Source organism: Hyla sarda, chromosome 4 (genome assembly GCF_029499605.1).
Source record: "Hyla sarda isolate aHylSar1 chromosome 4, aHylSar1.hap1, whole genome shotgun sequence".
Taxonomy (NCBI): Eukaryota; Metazoa; Chordata; class Amphibia; order Anura; family Hylidae; genus Hyla; species Hyla sarda.
The window spans coordinates 299,547,166-299,569,726 of NC_079192.1; the positions used below are offsets into that span (position 1 = coordinate 299,547,166).

Here is a 22,561-nt window from a genome sequence, read left to right on the forward strand (position 1 = left end):
GAAGCCACCCTGGTTGGGAAACACTGGTCTACACAATCACACAAGATTTCATTCTCTGCTGCCACATTTACCAGCTTACAGTGTCCAATATGAGAGCTGCAGGTGATGAAGAAAAGGGAATCTGTTTTACATGGTAGTAGGTTACATATATACAGCTCTGCTCACAATTGTCAACAGGGGGGAGCCTGGCCGCAGACTGGAATGGCTGTGCGAGACTGAGCTCTCCCGCCACCCACTCCTGTAGCGCTATTTATATCCTCTTCAACACCCCTGTAATGGGCAAAATTGGTCGCTACCAAACTGGTGATCCAGCTGAAACATCTAAATCGCACATAAACCAGGCTGACGTGTCTAAATTCTTCGCTAAAAGGATCGACCTCTTCCCGGTTGGGTCTTCCAAGATGGCGCCTGATCCAGCCTCGCGGTACAACTCGGAGGAACGTCAGCTCTTACCCCAGCCTTCCTAAAGTCGTTTTTGAAGAAGGCCTTGACCCAAGCACTGAAGCCGGTCCGGGCGAACCTCGCCGGAATCAAGACAGAGGTACAGGCTATTGCTTTTCGCACAGAGGTGCTAGAAACAGCATGTACTGAGCTTACATCTCACTAGGCTGCATTAGCCACTAGGAAGGAGCAGATGGAAATCCATATAAACAACACTCTTACCCTAATTGAAGACCAAGAGAATATAAGCAGAAGAAAGAATGTGTGGTTCAAAGGACTGCCCAAATCATGGGCAAACAACGCGCTTCCCAAGAAGGCACAGGAGATCTTTGCGGGTCTCTTCGGCTCTGAGCGCGCTGCTACCATCGTCATTGAGCGCATACAGGCAATTGGTTTTCGCACATAGGTGCTAGAAACGGCATTTACTGAGCTTACATCTCACTCGGCTGCATTAGCCACTAGAACGGAGCAGATGGAAATCCATATAAACAACGCTCTTACCCTAATAGAAGGCCAAGAGAATAGAAGCAGAAGAAAGAATGTGCAGTTCAAAGGACTGCCCGAATCATGGGCGAACAACGCGCTCCCCAAGAAGGCACAGGAGATCTTTGCAGGTCTCCTAGGCCCTGAGCGCGCTGCTACCATCATCATTGAGCGCATACATAGAGCTCTCTGACCGAAACCTAAGCTAAATGAACCTCCAAGAGACATTATTTGTGGTCTACTTTCCTACGTGGACACGTGGAGCAGAGACTGATCCACTATGGCAGGGATGAAATATCCCTCTATCAAGACATTGCCCCTAGAACCCTAATGAAGAGACGCATCATGTGCCCATTGCTGGAAAAGCTCAGAGACAAAGGCCTCCCATATGCATGGCTCTTCCCTTTCGGCCTGTCGGTTCTTAAGGGAGGTAAGCACATTGTTATAAACATGCTTGCTGACCTGGAAGTAGCATGGTCCACAATGGGATCGCTCTGATTGAAGTACCCTCATGGCTGCTGGTCTAGGACCATGCCCCTCTCCTGTCGCTGCCACATCTGGAAGAGTGGAGACAAGTGTCCCGCTCCCGTGTATCGAAGCCTAAGAAGACCCGGTGAAAGCTCTTCCTCCGGTCCGCTAAACCCATTTGCCTGTTATTGAGGCTAATCCTCTCTACCTGGTTCCACTGTAGAGCGGCGCTTTCTGCCTATATGCCCGCACCACTGTTATTGTTTGGTTACTCTGGAAGGACGGTTGGACTTTCATGTGAAGTCAATGACACAAGGTCTGGTGAGTCCCATCTACTGTGACATGTTCAAAATTCTACCCTAGACCTGCACCTCGGGACATTGCATGCTGTATCCATATTGATCCTGTAGCCTCCTCTCTCCCCCCCCCCCCTCCACTCATTTCAAGAAGTCATTAGAGAAGGTCCATTACACCTTTCCTTCCAATGACTCCCTTACCAACTATGTCCATCCCTCATCCCTACCCCTTCAGCCCCCCCTCTCTCCCTCCACCATCCTCTCCCGTGGACACCTCCGGGATCAGCATCCCCCTTGCCATTATGTCATGTCATCACTCACTCTCATCACCTAATCGTAATTTTTTGTAAAAATGTCATGATTTTTTGCATTGTAAAAAAAAAACTACAAATGATATCGGCTTACTTTTACTATGTACATGAAGGACAACTTGTGACAAAAAAACAATGTCAGAATTATCGTGATTGGCAAAACGTTACCAGAGTTATTCTCTAATAAAGACAGACATCCCCGATTTGAAAAAACAGGCCTGGGCTTTCAGGGGCGTACAGGTTTATTTGTATTGGTCCTTAAGGGGTTAAACATGGCAAAGTACCTAAAATGCCTATCAAGCACTTTCCCCAATGGTATCATTACTGTCATGCTACCTCAGTCTCGAAAGGGGTCTCAATTGCCATACACCGTTCCTTGCCTCTCAAGGTCTTACAACAAGACCTGAAGGTGAAGGTGCATGATGACTTGCAACTGTTTGCTGACAGGCCATTTATACAAGAGGGAGATCTTAATGTAACCCTTGACCCTCATTTGGACACCTCCGCTCCAAGAGCTACCATCTCTCAGAGAGCTTTAGCTCGTTTGTGATCTAAACGAACTGACTTATCTCTTATAGATGCCTGGCGACTACAGAATCCTTCTGTCCGAGACTACTCGCATTTCCCTGCTGCCCACAATTCCCATCAGAGGTTGGATTATTTATTTATCCATTCATCTCTGCTGCCCCACCTCATGACCACAGGTATTGACATTATTTCTCTCTCTGACCACGCCCCTGTCCATCTTTTTCTACTCCTCTCCAACGCCCCTCCCAAATCCTGGCGTTGGCACCTGAATTAACACTTTCTGGAAAATTCACAAGCGGTCACTGATATCCAATCACATTTAGATTCTTACTTTACCTTAAATGTGGACTTGGGTCCTTCTACGCCAATCATTTGGGAGGCCCACAAGGCATATACTATAGGGATTTTTATCTCCTGGGGCACGAAATAAAAAAACTCTAGCCAACGGGAGACAGATTCTCTTTTGCAACAAATAGCCTCTCTAGAACGAACCCATAAGTCTTCCCCAACCATAGACACCCAGACAGAGCTCCGCTCTCTTAGAGAGCGACTTCTCTCTCATCTTAACTGTAAATCATCCAAGGCCTACTTACACTTAAGACAGGGCATTTATGCGCATGGCAATAAGGGTGGGAAGCTCATGTCAACACTTCTCAAAAAAGCGAACGCTAAACAACATATCCATGAGGTAAGGGATGCCAGTGGCAACCTTCGCACCTCCACCAAAGATATAACAAGTGCCTCTCAAAAATTCTACTTTAACCTATACAACTTGAATGAGGCCTCTCACCACTCGTCTACAAGTAAGGCTGGGTTCACACCACGTTTTTCAAATACGATTTTCAAATACGATTTTCCGCAAAAAAAAGTATATGACCGTATCCAAAACCGTATGCATAGAGAATGCATTGTAAACCGTATTCCAAATGTTGTGTACGGTTGCATCCGTTTTGCCTTGGATACGGTTTTGCCGATTTTTCAACCGTAGGCAAAAACGCTGACGATCACGTTTTTGCCTCCGGTTGGAAAACCGTATGCGAACCGTATGCGGTTCTTTTAACATTGTTGTCTATGAGAACTGTACACAGAATTTCAGAATACGGTGTTTTTGGAGTTGACACATGCGCAGATTTGAATTTCAATAGAACAATAGTAACTTTATTAAATTGCTGGAAAACTAATTCCAACAAAATAGCAAAACCGTTGGCAAAAACTGATGCAAACGGATAGAACCGTACAGGGAAAAACTGTAAACGTTTTAATTTGGAGTCATACGGTTGTATACGGTTTTTGCCATACGTTTTTTAGCGGAAAACCGTATACGGTAACGTATTTGAAAAACGTGGTGTGAACCCAGCCTAAGCATGATGAGTTGATTGAGCAGTTTCTTAGTGACCTGTCTCTACCTCAACTGGAACAAGACATGTCCACAGAGCTTCTCACCCCTATCCCGCCTGAGGAGGTTAAAGTAGTATTATCTTCTTTTCCCCCGGGAAAAATCCCTGAAGGGCTCCCCTTAATATATTATGAAAAATTTCAGGACACTTTACTATCCCAACTTACGCAATCTGACACTCATCCTCTATCCTTAGGATAGGGGATAAATTTCTCTATCCCGGAGTACTCCTTTAAACCTTTATGTACATGACAAAGTTGTTTACATGAAGTTTGCTGTTAGTATAATGCCAATACTGTATATGAGCCAGCATACAATTAGTCAGGCCACAATAAGACGCTTACATACGCTTACTTATTCTATAGGAATGCATGAAAAAAAGGACGCACAGTCCATATCAAATAAGAGGCACACAGAGGTACACTATGGGCCTAAAGATTTATATGGGTAATGTATACTGATACATAATCTGGTCATGTGAATGGACCCCTTATAAAAAGATACCAAATGCTTAGCACTAAATATAACAATTTATTATGACATCAAAAGACACAAAGTTCTACAATCTTGTTTATATGAAATATACTTGTGTTTACATATATGACCATAATATTACATCTATAGAGGTGAGCACACAGCTTTGGGGTGCGTGCACATGGGGGTTTTTGCTATACAATTCCCGTATACGGTTTCAAGTAAAAAAAACATACGGAACCGTATAGAAAACCGTATGCATTGACTTAACATTCTAAACCATATGTCAAATGCATCATCTGGTTGAATTCCATTTTTGCGTCTTATACGGTTTTGTCTGGTTTCTTACCCGTACCCAAAACCATAGTCTACCACATTTTTTGGTCCGGGTGAAAAACCGTATTAAACTGCATACATTTTTTTTTTCAACATGTGAGTCAATAGGAACTGTACAGAACTGTATGTGCGTACGGTTCCATCCGGTTTGCACAATACGGTTTTTGACTTTGCAGTTTTTTCTCCTGGAATTTCAATCAAACAAGTGAAACTTTATTCAAAATGGAGTGAAAAGTTAAAAATGTATATGTTATTTCTTAAAAAACAGATGCAACCGGACATCATTTTTCAAACGGTTAAAAACCGTATACAGGTTGAAATTTGTACACAGGTTTTGATACAGTTTAACCCAGTTATGAGGAATCCGTTTTTCATCAAAAACCTGATACTGGAACTTTATTGCAAAAACGTTGTGCACCCTTACTTAGTAAAGAATTACAGTATAAGGTTTGGCTCCTACCATTCCATAAGTACTCAGGGCAGTGTTTCCCAACCAGGGTGCCTCCAGCTGTTGCAAAACTACAACTCCCAACATGCCTTCGGCTGTCCGGGCATGCTGGGGGGTTGTAGTTTTGCAATAGCTGGAGGCACCGTGGTTGGGAAACACTGGCAGGGAGTAGTTTTCTACTTGAAGGTAACTTGAAGATTCTTGCACTAGATGCACTTTTCACAGCTGAATGCAAAGATCTTAGCATACGGAAATATTCAGAAGGACTTATAAAGGTCTTGGTGCCAAGTGGATACAGGAATCAGGATGTCATGCTGGCCGTGTGTCCTAGCACCAGCCTTTTTACAAATGAGGTGTGTGCCAGAGCGGGCACACTGCCAGGCTTCTAGTGCTGCGGTGCCTGTAATATGATCTCGGTTAGTTTTCTATGCAGAGAGATCATTACTCCAATGCTACACCTACTGGACCGGTTACATGAGAGTAAGGGTGCATGCACACCACGTTTTTGCTATACAGTTCCCGTATACGGTTTCAAGTTAAAAATTGTATGGTACTGTATAGAAAACCATATGCATTGACTTAACATTGTAAACCGTATGTGAAACGCATCATCCGGTTTTGTCCGTTTTGCATCTTATACGGTTTTGTCCGTTTTTTTTTACCCGTACACAAAACCGTAGTCTACCACGTTTTTTGGTCCAGGTGAAATACTGTATTAAACCGTATACTTTTTTTTTTTTTTTTTACATGGGAGTGCGTACGGTTCCATACGGTTTTCACCATACGGTTTTTGACTTTGCACAGTTTTTTTTCTTGGAATTTCAATCAAACAAGTGAAACTTTCTCAAAATGGAGTGAAAAAACGTATGTTTTTTCTTAAAAAACTGATGCAACCGGACATCATTTTCCAAACCGTATACGGTTTTCAATCGTATATAGGTTAAAATTTGTACACACGTTTTGATACAGTTTAGTCAGGTTTGGAGGAATCCGTTTTTCATCCAAAAACCTGATATTGCAAAAATGTGGTGTGCATGCACCCCAAGGAGGTTTGCATTATTTTGTGACTTGAAATCAATTTCTCCTTTTTCGTCTTTCCTAGTTAGAAGTTTCTGTGACAACCAGCAGGGTTTATTTACTCCAGACCCCACTAGATATACTGTAATGTTTTTCAACCAGTGTGCCTCCAGCTGTTAAAAAACTTTTAAAAAAACTTCAACGTTGGCTGTCCAGGCATGCTGGGAGATGTAGTTCTGCAACTGCTGGTTTGGAAAAAATTTGATACAGAATACAGCAATAAGATTTCCTTTTCTCTATTAAGAAGTCTATGGTATGTAGGTTGAAATACCTCTTTGACAGTATTCTGACATAGACTGTTGGTAGAGACCCCAAAATATGATGTGAATGGGGCAGGATCATGTTCATGTTTCTTAGTTCTAGTCCCCCCCCCCCCCCCCCCAAGTATTGTCATCACCTCTGACCAGTCTTTACAGCCTACATCACCATCTAAATTTCATATACAGATGAATAAGGTGTGTTTACAGCATGCTGTAGTTAATGGCAGAAAAAAGCAGACAGGGAGTGAATACAGCAGGTGCTGCAGATTTACTAACCACAATACAATAGTCTGCCGCGTACGTAAATGTTCTGCAGCAGCTCTGGGTGGGGAACTAGCAGGAGTGCTGTGGGAGGGGAATACGCAGGGTGGAGGGCTGTGATAAAGAGCTGGAAAAAAACAATGCATACTGGGAATTCATGTACTGAGCAATGGAGTACCCTTTAAAGGGGTCATCCCAACATTAAAAGGTGTCCCCTAGGGCAGTATTTCCCAGCCACTGTGCCTCCAGATGTTATTACAAAACTACAACTACAAACTACAACCAGAATTGCACAGGCAAGGCAGGATGTCCGGGCTTTCTGGAAGTTGTAGTTTTGCAACAGCTGGAGGCACACTGGTTGGGAAACAACATTGCACTAGGGGGACAACTGACCCCTGTTATCATGATCAGTGGAGGTCCCATTAGTTAGACCCCCACCTGTCACCTACATAGCCTCTATTCTAGGGATCAGTTTAATCTACAAGCCAATATACAGTGGGGATCAAAAGTTTGGGCACCCCAGGTAAAAATTTGTATTAATGTGCATAAAGAAGCCAAGGAGAGATGGAAAAATCTCCAAAAGGCATCAAATTACAGATTAGACATTCTTATAATATGTCAACAATAGTTAGATTTTATTTCCATCATTTACACTTTCAAAATAACAGAAAACAAAAAAATGGCGTCTGCAAAAGTTTGGGCACCCTGCAGAATTTATAGCATGCACTGCCCCCTTTGCAAAGCTGAGACCTGCCATGTCATGGATTGTTCTCAATCATCATCTGGGGAGACCAGGTGATGTCAATCTCAAAGGTTTTAAATTCCCAGACTCATCTGACCTTGCCCCAACAATCAGCACCATGGGTTCTTCTAAGCAGTTGTCTAGAAATCTGAAACTGAAAATAGTTGACGCTCACAAAGCTGGAGAAGGCTATAAGAAGATAGCAAAACGTTTTCAGATGTCAATATCCTCTGTTCGCAATGTAATTAAGAAATGGCAGTAAACAGAAACAGTGGAAGTTAAAGCAAGATCTGGAAGACCAAGAAAAATATCAGACAGAACAGCTCGCAGGATTGTGAGAAAAACAATTCAAAACCCACCTTTGACTGCACAATCCCTCCAGAAAGATCTGGCAGACACTTGAGTTGTGGTACACTATTCCACTATAAAGAGATACTTGTACAAATGTGGTCTTCATGGAAGAGTCATCAGAAGAAAACCTCTTCTATGTCCTCACCACAAAAATAAGCATTTGAACTTTGCAAATGAACATATAGACAAGCCTGATGCATTTTGGAAACAAGTTCTGTGGACCGATGAGGTTAAAATTGAACTTTTTGGCCGGAATGAGCAAAGGTACGTTTGGAGAAGAAGGGGAACAGAATTTAATGAAAAGCACCTCTGTCCAACTGTTAAGCATGGGGGTGGATCAATCATGCTTTGGGGTTGTATTGCAGCCAGTGGCACAGGGAACATCTCACGAGTAGAAGGAAAAATGGATTCAATAAAATTTCAGCAAATTTTGGATGCTAACTTGATGCTATCTATGAAAAAGCTAAAGTTAAAGAGAGGATGGCTTCTACAAATGGATAATGATCCTAAACACACCTCGAAATCCACGGGGAATTACATCAAGAGGCGTAAACTGAAGGTTTTGCCATGGCCTTCACAATCTCTTGACCTCAACATAATTGAAAATCTATGGATAGACCTTAAAAGAGCAGTGCGTGACAGACAGTCCAGAAATATCAAAGAATTGGAAGACTTTTGTAAGGAAGAATGGGCAAAGATACCTCAAACAAGAATTGAAAGACTGTTGGCTGGCTACAAAAAGCGTTTACAAGCTGTGATACTTGCCAAAAGGGGGCAGTACAAGATATTAACTCTGCAGGGTGCCCAAACTTTTGCAGACACCATTGCTTAGTTTTCTGTTATTTTGAAAGTGTAAATGATGGAAATAAAATCTAACTTTTGTTGACATATTATAAGAATGTCTAATCTGTAATTTGATGCCTTTTGGAGATTTTTCCATCTTTCCTTGGCTTCTTTATGCACATTAATACAAATTTTTACCTGGGGTGCCCAAACTTTTGATCCCTACTGTATGTTGTGGCTAAGGACATGAGATCATTTCCTGATAATAACCAAGGCAGATTCACCATTTAGCAATGTGTTTAGTGGACAGCAGAAGATAAGAGGCTTCCAAACATGCTTCTTTCCTCTCATGACAGTCCTTGACACACCAAAGTCTATCAGGCCCAAATATATTAGGTTTATCATCATTTAAAATAAACACAAGCAGGATGCCCCTGTGGTCACAAGCATTTCCTCTGAGCATGCTCTCCTACAAAGCTACTTTCCAGAGATAGGACAGGAATAAAGGAAACAAGCAAAAGCAGATCTGGTGAAGGGCTGCACCCCATAGTGATAACAGGGATGATCTGGTGAATAGCTGTACACCATAGTGATAACAGGGATGATCTGGTGAAGGGCTGTACACCATAATGATAACAGTGATGATCTAGTGAAGGCCTGGACATCATAGTGATAACAGGGATGATCTAGTGAAGGGCTGTACACCATAGTGATAACAGGGATGATCTGGTGAAGGCCTGCACATCATAGTGATAACAGGGATGATCTGGTGAATGGCTGTACACCATAGTGATAACAGGGATGATCTGGGGAATGGCTGTACACCATAGTGATAACAGGAATGATCTGGTGAAGGGCTGTACACCATAGTGATAACAGGGATAATCTGGTGAAGGGCTGTACACAATAGTGATAACAGGGATGATCTGGTGAAAGGCTGGACATCATAGTGATAACAGGAATGATCTGGTGAAGGGCTGTACACTATAGCTATAACAGGGATGATCTGGTGAAGGGCTGCACACCATAGTGATAACAGGAGTGATCTGGTGAAGGGCTGCACATCATAGTGATAACAGGGATGATCTGGTGAAGGGCTGTACACCATAGTGATAACAGGAATGATCTGGTGAAGGGCTGCACACCATAGTGATAACAGGGATAATCTGGTGAAGGGCTGTACACCATAGTGATAACAGGGATGATCTGGTGAAAGGCTGGACATCATAGTGATAACAGGAATGATCTGGTGAAGGGCTGTACACTATAGCTATAACAGGGATGATCTGGTGAAGGGCTGCACACCATAGTGATAACAGGAGTGATCTGGTGAAGGGCTGCACATCATAGTGATAACAGGAATGATCTGGTGAAGGGCTGCACACCATAGTGATAACAGGAGTGATCTGGTGAAGGGCTGCACACCATAGTGATAACAGGAGTGATCTGGTGAAGGGCTGTACATCATAGTGATAACAGGGATGATCTGGTGAAGGGCTGCACACCATAGTGATAACAGGAGTGATCTGGTGAAGGGCTGTACACCATAGTGTTAACAGGGATGATCTGGTGAAGGGCTGTACACCATAGTGATAACAGGGATAATCTGGTGAAGGGCTGCAAATCATAGTGATAACAGGGATGATCTGGTGAAGGGCTGTACACCATAGTGATAACAGGGATGATCTGGTGAAGGGCTGTACACCATAGTGATAACAGGGATAATCTGGTGAAGGGCTGCACACCATAGTGATAACAGGAGTGATCTGGTGAAGGGCTGCAAACCATAGTGATAACAGGGATGATCTGGTGAAGGGCTGCACACCATAGTGATAACAGGGATGATCTGGTGAAGGGCTGCAAACCATAGTGATAACAGGAGTGATCTGGTGAAGGGCTGTACACCATAGTGATAACAGGGATGATCTGGTGAAGGGCTGCACACCATAGTGATAACAGGAGTGATCTGGTGAAGGGCTGTACACCATAGTGATAACAGGGATGATCTGGTGAAGGGCTGCAAATCATAGTGATAACAGGGATGATCTGGTGAAGGGCTGCACACCATAGTGATAACAGGGATGATCTGGTGAAGGGCTGCAAACCATAGTGATAACAGGAGTGATCTGGTGAAGGGCTGTACACCATAGTGATAACAGGGATGATCTGGTGAAGGGCTGCACACCATAGTGATAACAGGAGTGATCTGGTGAAGGGATGTACACCATAGTGATAACAGGGATGATCTGGTGAAGGGCTGCAAATCATAGTGATAACAGGGATGATCTGGTGAAGGGCTGAACACCATAGTGATAACAGGGATGATCTGGTGAAGGGCTGCACACCATAGTGATAACAGGGATGATCTGGTGAAGGGCTGCACACCATAGTGATAACAGGGATGATCTGGTGAAGGGCTGCACACCATAGTGATAATAGGAGTGATCTGGTGAAGGGCTGCACACCATAGTGATAACAGGGATAATCTGGTGAAGGGCTGCACACCATAGTGATAACAGGAGTGATCTGGTGAAGGGCTGCACACCATAGTGATAACAGGAGTGATCTGGTGAAGGGCTGCACATCATAGTGATAGTCACCATAGTGAGAATTCACTATGCTGCGGAGAGTACATTGCCTTCCCTTAGCTTGTGCACGGGTAGCCATGCCCAGTGCCACCTGAGCTGCAGAACAGGTGCCCAGGAATACTGAACCCGGAGCTAAGGATAAACGTAGCAGCAGCAGCAGCCATGGTTCCTGTGCTACCAGTGCCCAGCATGGCCAGCCTGCACCTGCTGCCTCATCTACTGGATGACCTTGACGATGTGTCTACTGGTGAAGTGCAAGCTCTGCGGACAAGAGCGTCCATTCCTCACCTCCATCTGACTGCTCCATAGAGGACGCCTGGCTGCCCACCAGTACTGCCCCGAAGCCTTCGTCATTCTCTATACCAGCTATTTCGCTCTCTTGCTGGGCCAGGAAAGCAGCGGCTGGATCCTCTTCGGTCTCTGCTGCAGCCCCGCTCTCAGATGACGAGAAGAAACCGAAATCGTCAGACATCTTGGCTTGCTTTCAGCGGCGGGGTGTGTGACCTTATGACCAGGGAGCTCAGAGATCAGGGCAGATCCTAACAGGAGGTACAAGCCATTCCCAGCGTACAATGAACAGCACCCAGCCCTATGCCTGCTGCTCCACTCTAGAGGCAGGACCAAGGCGGTGACATCAGAGCGGCGAGGCTGCACTACACACAACTCGCCACCAGGTGCCGCTGTTCTCCCCTGTCACCAGCAGCAGTAGCAGACCCCTCACCCGGAACCTCGCAAGTGACATCCTAGCTGTGTCATGTTCACCAGTTCCCTGTCCACGACTATACACGTAGGAAGAAGCAGCGTGTGTCATCCAGGCTGTTTGTTATTATTATTATTGTTAGATTAATCCCTGACAATAGAATGATGAGTACAAGGTGTTGGATGCTGGGATCACCAGTGATCAGATGATGGTGTCCACTGACTGATGGGGCTGTACACAGACTGATGGGGGCGTCACCAGTGATCAGATGGGGTATACACTGACTGATGGGGGTGTCACCAGTGATCAGATGGGGTATACACTGACTGATGGGGGCGTCACCAGTGATCAGATGGGGTATACACTGACTGATGGGGGCATCACCACTGATCAGATGGGGGTGTACACTGACTGATAGGGTGTCACCAGTGATCAGATGGGGTATACACTGACTGATAGGGTGTCACCAGTGATCAGATGGGGTATACACTGACTGAAGAGGGTGTACACTGACTGAATGGGGTGTCACCAGTGATCAGATGGGGTATACACTGACTGATGGGGTGTCACCAGTGATCAGATGGGGTATACACTGACTGATGGGGTGTCACCAGTGATCAGATGGGGTATACACTGACTGATGGGGTGTCACCAGTGATTAGATGGGGGTGTACACTAACTGATGGGGTGTCACCAGTGATTAGATGGGGTATACACTGACTGATGGGGGTGTCACCAGTGATCAGATGGGGGTGTACACTGACTGAAGAGGGTGTACACTGACTGATGGGGTGTCACCAGTGATTAGATGGGGTATACACTGACTGATGGGGTGTCACCAGTGATTAGATGGGGTATACACTGACTGATGGGGTGTCTCCAGTGATCAGATGGGGTATACACTGACTTATTGGGTGTCACCAGTTATTAGATGGGGTTGTACACTGACTGAAGAGGGTGTACACTGACTGATGGGGTGTCACTAGTGATTAGATGGGGGTGTACACTGACTGATGGGGGTGTCACCAGTGATCAGATGGGGTATACACTGACTGATGGGGTGTCACCAGTGATCAGATGGGGTATACACTGACTGATGGGGTGTCACCAGTGATTAGATGGGGGTGTACACTAACTGATGGGGTGTCACCAGTGATTAGATGGGGTATACACTGACTGATGGGGGTGTCACCAGTGATCAGATGGGGGTGTACACTGACTGAAGAGGGTGTACACTGACTGATGGGGTGTCACCAGTGATTAGATGGGGTATACACTGACTGATGGGGTGTCACCAGTGATTAGATGGGGTATACACTGACTGATGGGGTGTCTCCAGTGATCAGATGGGGTATACACTGACTTATTGGGTGTCACCAGTGATTAGATGGGGTTGTACACTGACTGAAGAGGGTGTACACTAACTGATGGGGTGTCACTAGTGATTAGATGGGGGTGTACACTGACTGATGGGGGTGTCACCAGTGATCAGATGGGGTATACACTGACTGATGGGGTGTCACCAGTGATCAGATGGGGTATACACTGACTGATGGGGTGTCACCAGTGATCAGATGGGGTATACACTGACTGATGGGGTGCCACCAGTGATTAGATGGGGGTGTACACTAACTGATGGGGTGTCACCAGTGATTAGATGGGGTATACACTGACTGATGGGGGTGTCACCAGTGATCAGATGGGGGTGTACACTGACTGAAGAGGGTGTACACTGACTGATGGGGTGTCACCAGTGATTAGATGGGGTATACACTGACTGATGGGGTGTCACCAGTGATTAGATGGGGTATACACTGACTGATGGGGTGTCACCAGTGATCAGATGGGGTATACACTGACTTATTGGGTGTCACCAGTGATTAGATGGGGTTGTACACTGACTGAAGAGGGTGTACACTGACTGATGGGGTGTCACCAGTGATTAGATGGGGGTATACACTGACTGAAGAGGGTGTACACTGACTGATGGGGGTGTCACCAGTGATCAGATGGGGGTGTACACTGAATGAAGAGGGTGTACACTGACTGATGGGGTGTCACCAGTGATTAGATGGGGTATACACTGACTGATGGGGGTGTCACCAGTGATCAGATGGGGGTGTACACTGACTGAAGAGGGTGTACACTGATTGATGGGGTGTCACCAGTGATCAGATGGGGTATACACTGACTGATGGGGGTGTCAACAGTGATCAGATGGGGTATACACTGACTGATGGGGGTGTCAACAGTGATCAGATGGGATATACACTGACTGATGAGGGTGTCACCAGTGATCAGATGGGGGTGTACACTGACTGAAGAGGGTGTACATTGACTGATGGGGTGTCACCAGTGATCAGATGGGGTATACACTGACTGATGTGGGTGTCACCAGTGATCAGATGGAGTATACACTGACTGATGGGGTGTCACCAGTGATCAGATGGGGGTGTACACTGACTGAAGAGGGTGTACACTGACTGATGGGGTGTCACCAGTGATTAGATGGGGGTGTACACTGACTGAAGAGGGTGTACACTGACTGATGGGGTGTCACCAGTGATTAGATGGGGTATACACTGACTGATGGGATTGTCACCAGTGATCAGATGGGGGTGTACACTGACTGAAGAGGGTGTACACTGACTGATGGGGTGTCACCAGTGATCAGATGGGGGTGTACACTGACTGAAGAGGGTGTACACTGACTGATGGGGTGTTACCAGTGATTAGATGGGGGTGTACACTGACTGATGGGGGTGTCACCAGTGATCAGATGGGGTATACACTGACTGATGGGGTGTCACCAGTGATCAGATGGGGTATACACTGACTGATGGGGTGTACACTGACTGAAGAGGGTGTACACTGACTGATGGGGTGTTACCAGTGATTAGATGGGGGTATACACTGACTGATGGGGGTGTCACCAGTGATCAGATGGGGTATACACTGACTGATGGGGTGTCACCAGTGATCAGATGGGGGTGTACACTGACTGAAGAGGGTGTACACTGATTGATGGGGTGTCACCAGTGATCAGATGGGGTATACACTGACTGATGGGGTTGTCACCAGTGATCAAATGGGGGTGTACACTGACTGAAGAGGGTGTACACTGATTGATGGGGTGTCACCAGTGATCAGATGGGGTATACACTGACTGATGGGGGTGCACCAGTGATCAGATGGAGTATACACTGACTGATTGGGGTGTCACCAGTGATCAGATGGGGGTGTACACTGACTGAAGAGGGTGTACACTGACTGATGGGGTGTCACCAGTGATTAGATGGGGGTGTACACTGACTGAAGAGGGTGTACGCTTACTGATGGGGTGTCACCAGTGATAAGATGGGGTATACACTGACTGATGGGGGTGTCACCAGTGATCAGATGGGGGTGTACACTGACTGATGAGGTGTCACCAGTGATCAGTTGGGGGTGTCCCTTGACAACTGAGTATAAGGTGTTGGATGCTGGGATCACCAGTGATCAGATGGGGGTGTACACTGACTGAAGAGGGTGTACACTGATTGATGGGGTGTCACCAGTGATCAGATGGGGTATACACTGACTGATGAGGGTGTCACCAGTGATCAGATGGAGTATACACTGACTGATGGGGGTGTCACCAGTGATCAGATGGGGTATACACTGACTGATGAGGGTGTCACCAGTGATCAGATGGGGGTGTACACTGACTGAAGAGGGTGTACACTGACTGATGGGAGTGTCACCAGTGATCAGATGGGGTATACACTGACTGATGGGAGTGTCACCAGTGATCAGATGGGGTATACACTGACTGATGGGGTGTCACCAGTGATTAGATGGGGGTGTACACTGACTGATGGGGGTGTCACCAGTGATCAGATGGGGTATACACTGACTGATGGGGTGTCACCAGTGATCAGATGGGGTATACACTGACTGATGAGGGTGTCACCAGTGATCAGATGGAGTATACACTGACTGATTGGGGTGTCACCAGTGATCAGATGGGGGTGTACACTGACTGAAGAGGGTGTACACTGATTGATGGGGTGTCACCAGTGATCAGATGGGGTATACACTGACTGATGAGGGTGTCACCAGTGATCAGATGGAGTATACACTGACTGATTGGGGTGTCACCAGTGATCAGATGGGGGTGTACACTGACTGAAGAGGGTGTACACTGACTGATGGGGTGTCACCAGTGATTAGATGGGGGTGTACACTGACTGAAGAGGGTGTACACTTACTGATGGGGTGTCACCAGTGATTATATGGGGTATACACTGACTTATGGGGGTGTCACCAGTGATCAGATGGGGGTGTACACTGACCTGAGACGGTGTACACTGACTGATGGGGTGTCACCAGTGATCAGTTGGGGGTGTCCCTTGACAACTGAGTATAAGGTGTTGGATGCTGGGATCACCAGTGATCAGATGGGGGTGTCAACTGACTGATGGGGGTGTACGCTTATAATGGACTAAGTACAAGGTGTTGGTTGCTGGGATTATCATGGAACACATTGGGGTGTCAACTGACTGATGTTGTGACCAGTGACAATAGACTGAGAACAAGGTGTTATCTGCAGAGATCACCAGTGATCACATTGGGGTGTCCACTGACTGATGGAGGTGACCACTTGCAACAGACTGAGAACAAGGTGTTGGCTGCTGAGATCACCAGTGATCACACTGAGGTGTCCACTGACTGATGGGGGTGTACGCTAATAATAGACTAAGTACAAGGTGTTGGCTGCTGGGATTACCATGGAACACATTGGAGTGTCAACTGACTGATGGAGGTGACCACTGATAATAGACTGAGAACAAGGTTTTGGCAGCTGAGATCCCCAGTGATCACACTGAGATGTCCACTGACTGATGAGGGTGTACGCTAACAATAGACTAAGTACAAGGTGTTGGCTGCTGGGATTACCAGTGATCGGATGAGGGTGTCCACTGACTGTACACCATAGTGATAACAGGGATAATCTGGTGAAGGGCTGTACACAATAGTGATAACAGGGATGATCTGGTGAAAGGCTGGACATCATAGTGATAACAGGAATGATCTGGTGAAGGGCTGTACACTATAGCTATAACAGGGATGATCTGGTGAAGGGCTGCACACCATAGTGATAACAGGAGTGATCTGGTGAAGGGCTGCACATCATAGTGATAACAGGGATGATCTGGTGAAGGGCTGTACACCATAGTGATAACAGGAATGATCTGGTGAAGGGCTGCACACCATAGTGATAACAGGGATAATCTGGTGAAGGGCTGTACACCATAGTGATAACAGGGATGATCTGGTGAAAGGCTGGACATCATAGTGATAACAGGAATGATCTGGTGAAGGGCTGTACACTATAGCTATAACAGGGATGATCTGGTGAAGGGCTGCACACCATAGTGATAACAGGAGTGATCTGGTGAAGGGCTGCACATCATAGTGATAACAGGAATGATCTGGTGAAGGGCTGCACACCATAGTGATAACAGGAGTGATCTGGTGAAGGGCTGCACACCATAGTGATAACAGGAGTGATCTGGTGAAGGGCTGTACATCATAGTGATAACAGGGATGATCTGGTGAAGGGCTGCACACCATAGTGATAACAGGAGTGATCTGGTGAAGGGCTGTACACCATAGTGTTAACAGGGATGATCTGGTGAAGGGCTGTACACCATAGTGATAACAGGGATAATCTGGTGAAGGGCTGCAAATCATAGTGATAACAGGGATGATCTGGTGAAGGGCTGTACACCATAGTGATAACAGGGATGATCTGGTGAAGGGCTGTACACCATAGTGATAACAGGGATAATCTGGTGAAGGGCTGCACACCATAGTGATAACAGGAGTGATCTGGTGAAGGGCTGCAAACCATAGTGATAACAGGGATGATCTGGTGAAGGGCTGCACACCATAGTGATAACAGGGATGATCTGGTGAAGGGCTGCAAACCATAGTGATAACAGGAGTGATCTGGTGAAGGGCTGTACACCATAGTGATAACAGGGATGATCTGGTGAAGGGCTGCACACCATAGTGATAACAGGAGTGATCTGGTGAAGGGCTGTACACCATAGTGATAACAGGGATGATCTGGTGAAGGGCTGCAAATCATAGTGATAACAGGGATGATCTGGTGAAGGGCTGCACACCATAGTGATAACAGGGATGATCTGGTGAAGGGCTGCAAACCATAGTGATAACAGGAGTGATCTGGTGAAGGGCTGTACACCATAGTGATAACAGGGATGATCTGGTGAAGGGCTGCACACCATAGTGATAACAGGAGTGATCTGGTGAAGGGATGTACACCATAGTGATAACAGGGATGATCTGGTGAAGGGCTGCAAATCATAGTGATAACAGGGATGATCTGGTGAAGGGCTGAACACCATAGTGATAACAGGGATGATCTGGTGAAGGGCTGCACACCATAGTGATAACAGGGATGATCTGGTGAAGGGCTGCACACCATAGTGATAACAGGGATGATCTGGTGAAGGGCTGCACACCATAGTGATAATAGGAGTGATCTGGTGAAGGGCTGCACACCATAGTGATAACAGGGATAATCTGGTGAAGGGCTGCACACCATAGTGATAACAGGAGTGATCTGGTGAAGGGCTGCACACCATAGTGATAACAGGAGTGATCTGGTGAAGGGCTGCACATCATAGTGATAGTCACCATAGTGAGAATTCACTATGCTGCGGAGAGTACATTGCCTTCCCTTAGCTTGTGCACGGGTAGCCATGCCCAGTGCCACCTGAGCTGCAGAACAGGTGCCCAGGAATACTGAACCCGGAGCTAAGGATAAACGTAGCAGCAGCAGCAGCCATGGTTCCTGTGCTACCAGTGCCCAGCATGGCCAGCCTGCACCTGCTGCCTCATCTACTGGATGACCTTGACGATGTGTCTACTGGTGAAGTGCAAGCTCTGCGGACAAGAGCGTCCATTCCTCACCTCCATCTGACTGCTCCATAGAGGACGCCTGGCTGCCCACCAGTACTGCCCCGAAGCCTTCGTCATTCTCTATACCAGCTATTTCGCTCTCTTGCTGGGCCAGGAAAGCAGCGGCTGGATCCTCTTCGGTCTCTGCTGCAGCCCCGCTCTCAGATGACGAGAAGAAACCGAAATCGTCAGACATCTTGGCTTGCTTTCAGCGGCGGGGTGTGTGACCTTATGACCAGGGAGCTCAGAGATCAGGGCAGATCCTAACAGGAGGTACAAGCCATTCCCAGCGTACAATGAACAGCACCCAGCCCTATGCCTGCTGCTCCACTCTAGAGGCAGGACCAAGGCGGTGACATCAGAGCGGCGAGGCTGCACTACACACAACTCGCCACCAGGTGCCGCTGTTCTCCCCTGTCACCAGCAGCAGTAGCAGACCCCTCACCCGGAACCTCGCAAGTGACATCCTAGCTGTGTCATGTTCACCAGTTCCCTGTCCACGACTATACACGTAGGAAGAAGCAGCGTGTGTCATCCAGGCTGTTTGTTATTATTATTATTGTTAGATTAATCCCTGACAATAGAATGATGAGTACAAGGTGTTGGATGCTGGGATCACCAGTGATCAGATGATGGTGTCCACTGACTGATGGGGCTGTACACAGACTGATGGGGGCGTCACCAGTGATCAGATGGGGTATACACTGACTGATGGGGGTGTCACCAGTGATCAGATGGGGTATACACTGACTGATGGGGGCGTCACCAGTGATCAGATGGGGTATACACTGACTGATGGGGGCATCACCACTGATCAGATGGGGGTGTACACTGACTGATAGGGTGTCACCAGTGATCAGATGGGGTATACACTGACTGATAGGGTGTCACCAGTGATCAGATGGGGTATACACTGACTGAAGAGGGTGTACACTGACTGAATGGGGTGTCACCAGTGATCAGATGGGGTATACACTGACTGATGGGGTGTCACCAGTGATCAGATGGGGTATACACTGACTGATGGGGTGTCACCAGTGATCAGATGGGGTATACACTGACTGATGGGGTGTCACCAGTGATTAGATGGGGGTGTACACTAACTGATGGGGTGTCACCAGTGATTAGATGGGGTATACACTGACTGATGGGGGTGTCACCAGTGATCAGATGGGGGTGTACACTGACTGAAGAGGGTGTACACTGACTGATGGGGTGTCACCAGTGATTAGATGGGGTATACACTGACTGATGGGGTGTCACCAGTGATTAGATGGGGTATACACTGACTGATGGGGTGTCTCCAGTGATCAGATGGGGTATACACTGACTTATTGGGTGTCACCAGTTATTAGATGGGGTTGTACACTGACTGAAGAGGGTGTACACTGACTGATGGGGTGTCACTAGTGATTAGATGGGGGTGTACACTGACTGATGGGGGTGTCACCAGTGATCAGATGGGGTATACACTGACTGATGGGGTGTCACCAGTGATCAGATGGGGTATACACTGACTGATGGGGTGTCACCAGTGATTAGATGGGGGTGTACACTAACTGATGGGGTGTCACCAGTGATTAGATGGGGTATACACTGACTGATGGGGGTGTCACCAGTGATCAGATGGGGGTGTACACTGACTGAAGAGGGTGTACACTGACTGATGGGGTGTCACCAGTGATTAGATGGGGTATACACTGACTGATGGGGTGTCACCAGTGATTAGATGGGGTATACACTGACTGATGGGGTGTCTCCAGTGATCAGATGGGGTATACACTGACTTATTGGGTGTCACCAGTGATTAGATGGGGTTGTACACTGACTGAAGAGGGTGTACACTAACTGATGGGGTGTCACTAGTGATTAGATGGGGGTGTACACTGACTGATGGGGGTGTCACCAGTGATCAGATGGGGTATACACTGACTGATGGGGTGTCACCAGTGATCAGATGGGGTATACACTGACTGATGGGGTGTCACCAGTGATCAGATGGGGTATACACTGACTGATGGGGTGCCACCAGTGATTAGATGGGGGTGTACACTAACTGATGGGGTGTCACCAGTGATTAGATGGGGTATACACTGACTGATGGGGGTGTCACCAGTGATCAGATGGGGGTGTACACTGACTGAAGAGGGTGTACACTGACTGATGGGGTGTCACCAGTGATTAGATGGGGTATACACTGACTGATGGGGTGTCACCAGTGATTAGATGGGGTATACACTGACTGATGGGGTGTCACCAGTGATCAGATGGGGTATACACTGACTTATTGGGTGTCACCAGTGATTAGATGGGGTTGTACACTGACTGAAGAGGGTGTACACTGACTGATGGGGTGTCACCAGTGATTAGATGGGGGTATACACTGACTGAAGAGGGTGTACACTGACTGATGGGGGTGTCACCAGTGATCAGATGGGGGTGTACACTGAATGAAGAGGGTGTACACTGACTGATGGGGTGTCACCAGTGATTAGATGGGGTATACACTGACTGATGGGGGTGTCACCAGTGATCAGATGGGGGTGTACACTGACTGAAGAGGGTGTACACTGATTGATGGGGTGTCACCAGTGATCAGATGGGGTATACACTGACTGATGGGGGTGTCAACAGTGATCAGATGGGGTATACACTGACTGATGGGGGTGTCAACAGTGATCAGATGGGATATACACTGACTGATGAGGGTGTCACCAGTGATCAGATGGGGGTGTACACTGACTGAAGAGGGTGTACATTGACTGATGGGGTGTCACCAGTGATCAGATGGGGTATACACTGACTGATGTGGGTGTCACCAGTGATCAGATGGAGTATACACTGACTGATGGGGTGTCACCAGTGATCAGATGGGGGTGTACACTGACTGAAGAGGGTGTACACTGACTGATGGGGTGTCACCAGTGATTAGATGGGGGTGTACACTGACTGAAGAGGGTGTACACTGACTGATGGGGTGTCACCAGTGATTAGATGGGGTATACACTGACTGATGGGATTGTCACCAGTGATCAGATGGGGGTGTACACTGACTGAAGAGGGTGTACACTGACTGATGGGGTGTCACCAGTGATCAGATGGGGGTGTACACTGACTGAAGAGGGTGTACACTGACTGATGGGGTGTTACCAGTGATTAGATGGGGGTGTACACTGACTGATGGGGGTGTCACCAGTGATCAGATGGGGTATACACTGACTGATGGGGTGTCACCAGTGATCAGATGGGGTATACACTGACTGATGGGGTGTACACTGACTGAAGAGGGTGTACACTGACTGATGGGGTGTTACCAGTGATTAGATGGGGGTATACACTGACTGATGGGGGTGTCACCAGTGATCAGATGGGGTATACACTGACTGATGGGGTGTCACCAGTGATCAGATGGGGGTGTACACTGACTGAAGAGGGTGTACACTGATTGATGGGGTGTCACCAGTGATCAGATGGGGTATACACTGACTGATGGGGTTGTCACCAGTGATCAAATGGGGGTGTACACTGACTGAAGAGGGTGTACACTGATTGATGGGGTGTCACCAGTGATCAGATGGGGTATACACTGACTGATGGGGGTGCACCAGTGATCAGATGGAGTATACACTGACTGATTGGGGTGTCA

At 47.0% G+C, this 22,561-nt stretch overlaps 2 protein-coding genes across 3 annotated transcripts in view; one reads left to right on the forward strand and one right to left on the reverse strand.

Moving 5' to 3' along the window:
• CLTB (clathrin light chain B) overlaps positions 1–11,886 on the reverse strand; it is a 37,727-nt gene extending 25,841 nt beyond the window's left edge. The window contains exon 1 of one of the 2 annotated variants that reach the window (XM_056574701.1): positions 11,532–11,886. In XM_056574701.1, the coding sequence (XP_056430676.1) occupies positions 11,532–11,715 (184 nt within the window). In that variant the 5' untranslated portion in view covers positions 11,716–11,886. The remainder of the gene's footprint in view (positions 1–11,531) is intronic. The other variant, XM_056574700.1, reaches the window with a different exon arrangement.
• Positions 1–22,561, forward strand: part of FAF2 (Fas associated factor family member 2) — a 63,655-nt gene that overhangs the window by 8,595 nt on the left and 32,499 nt on the right. The window lies entirely within an intron of this gene.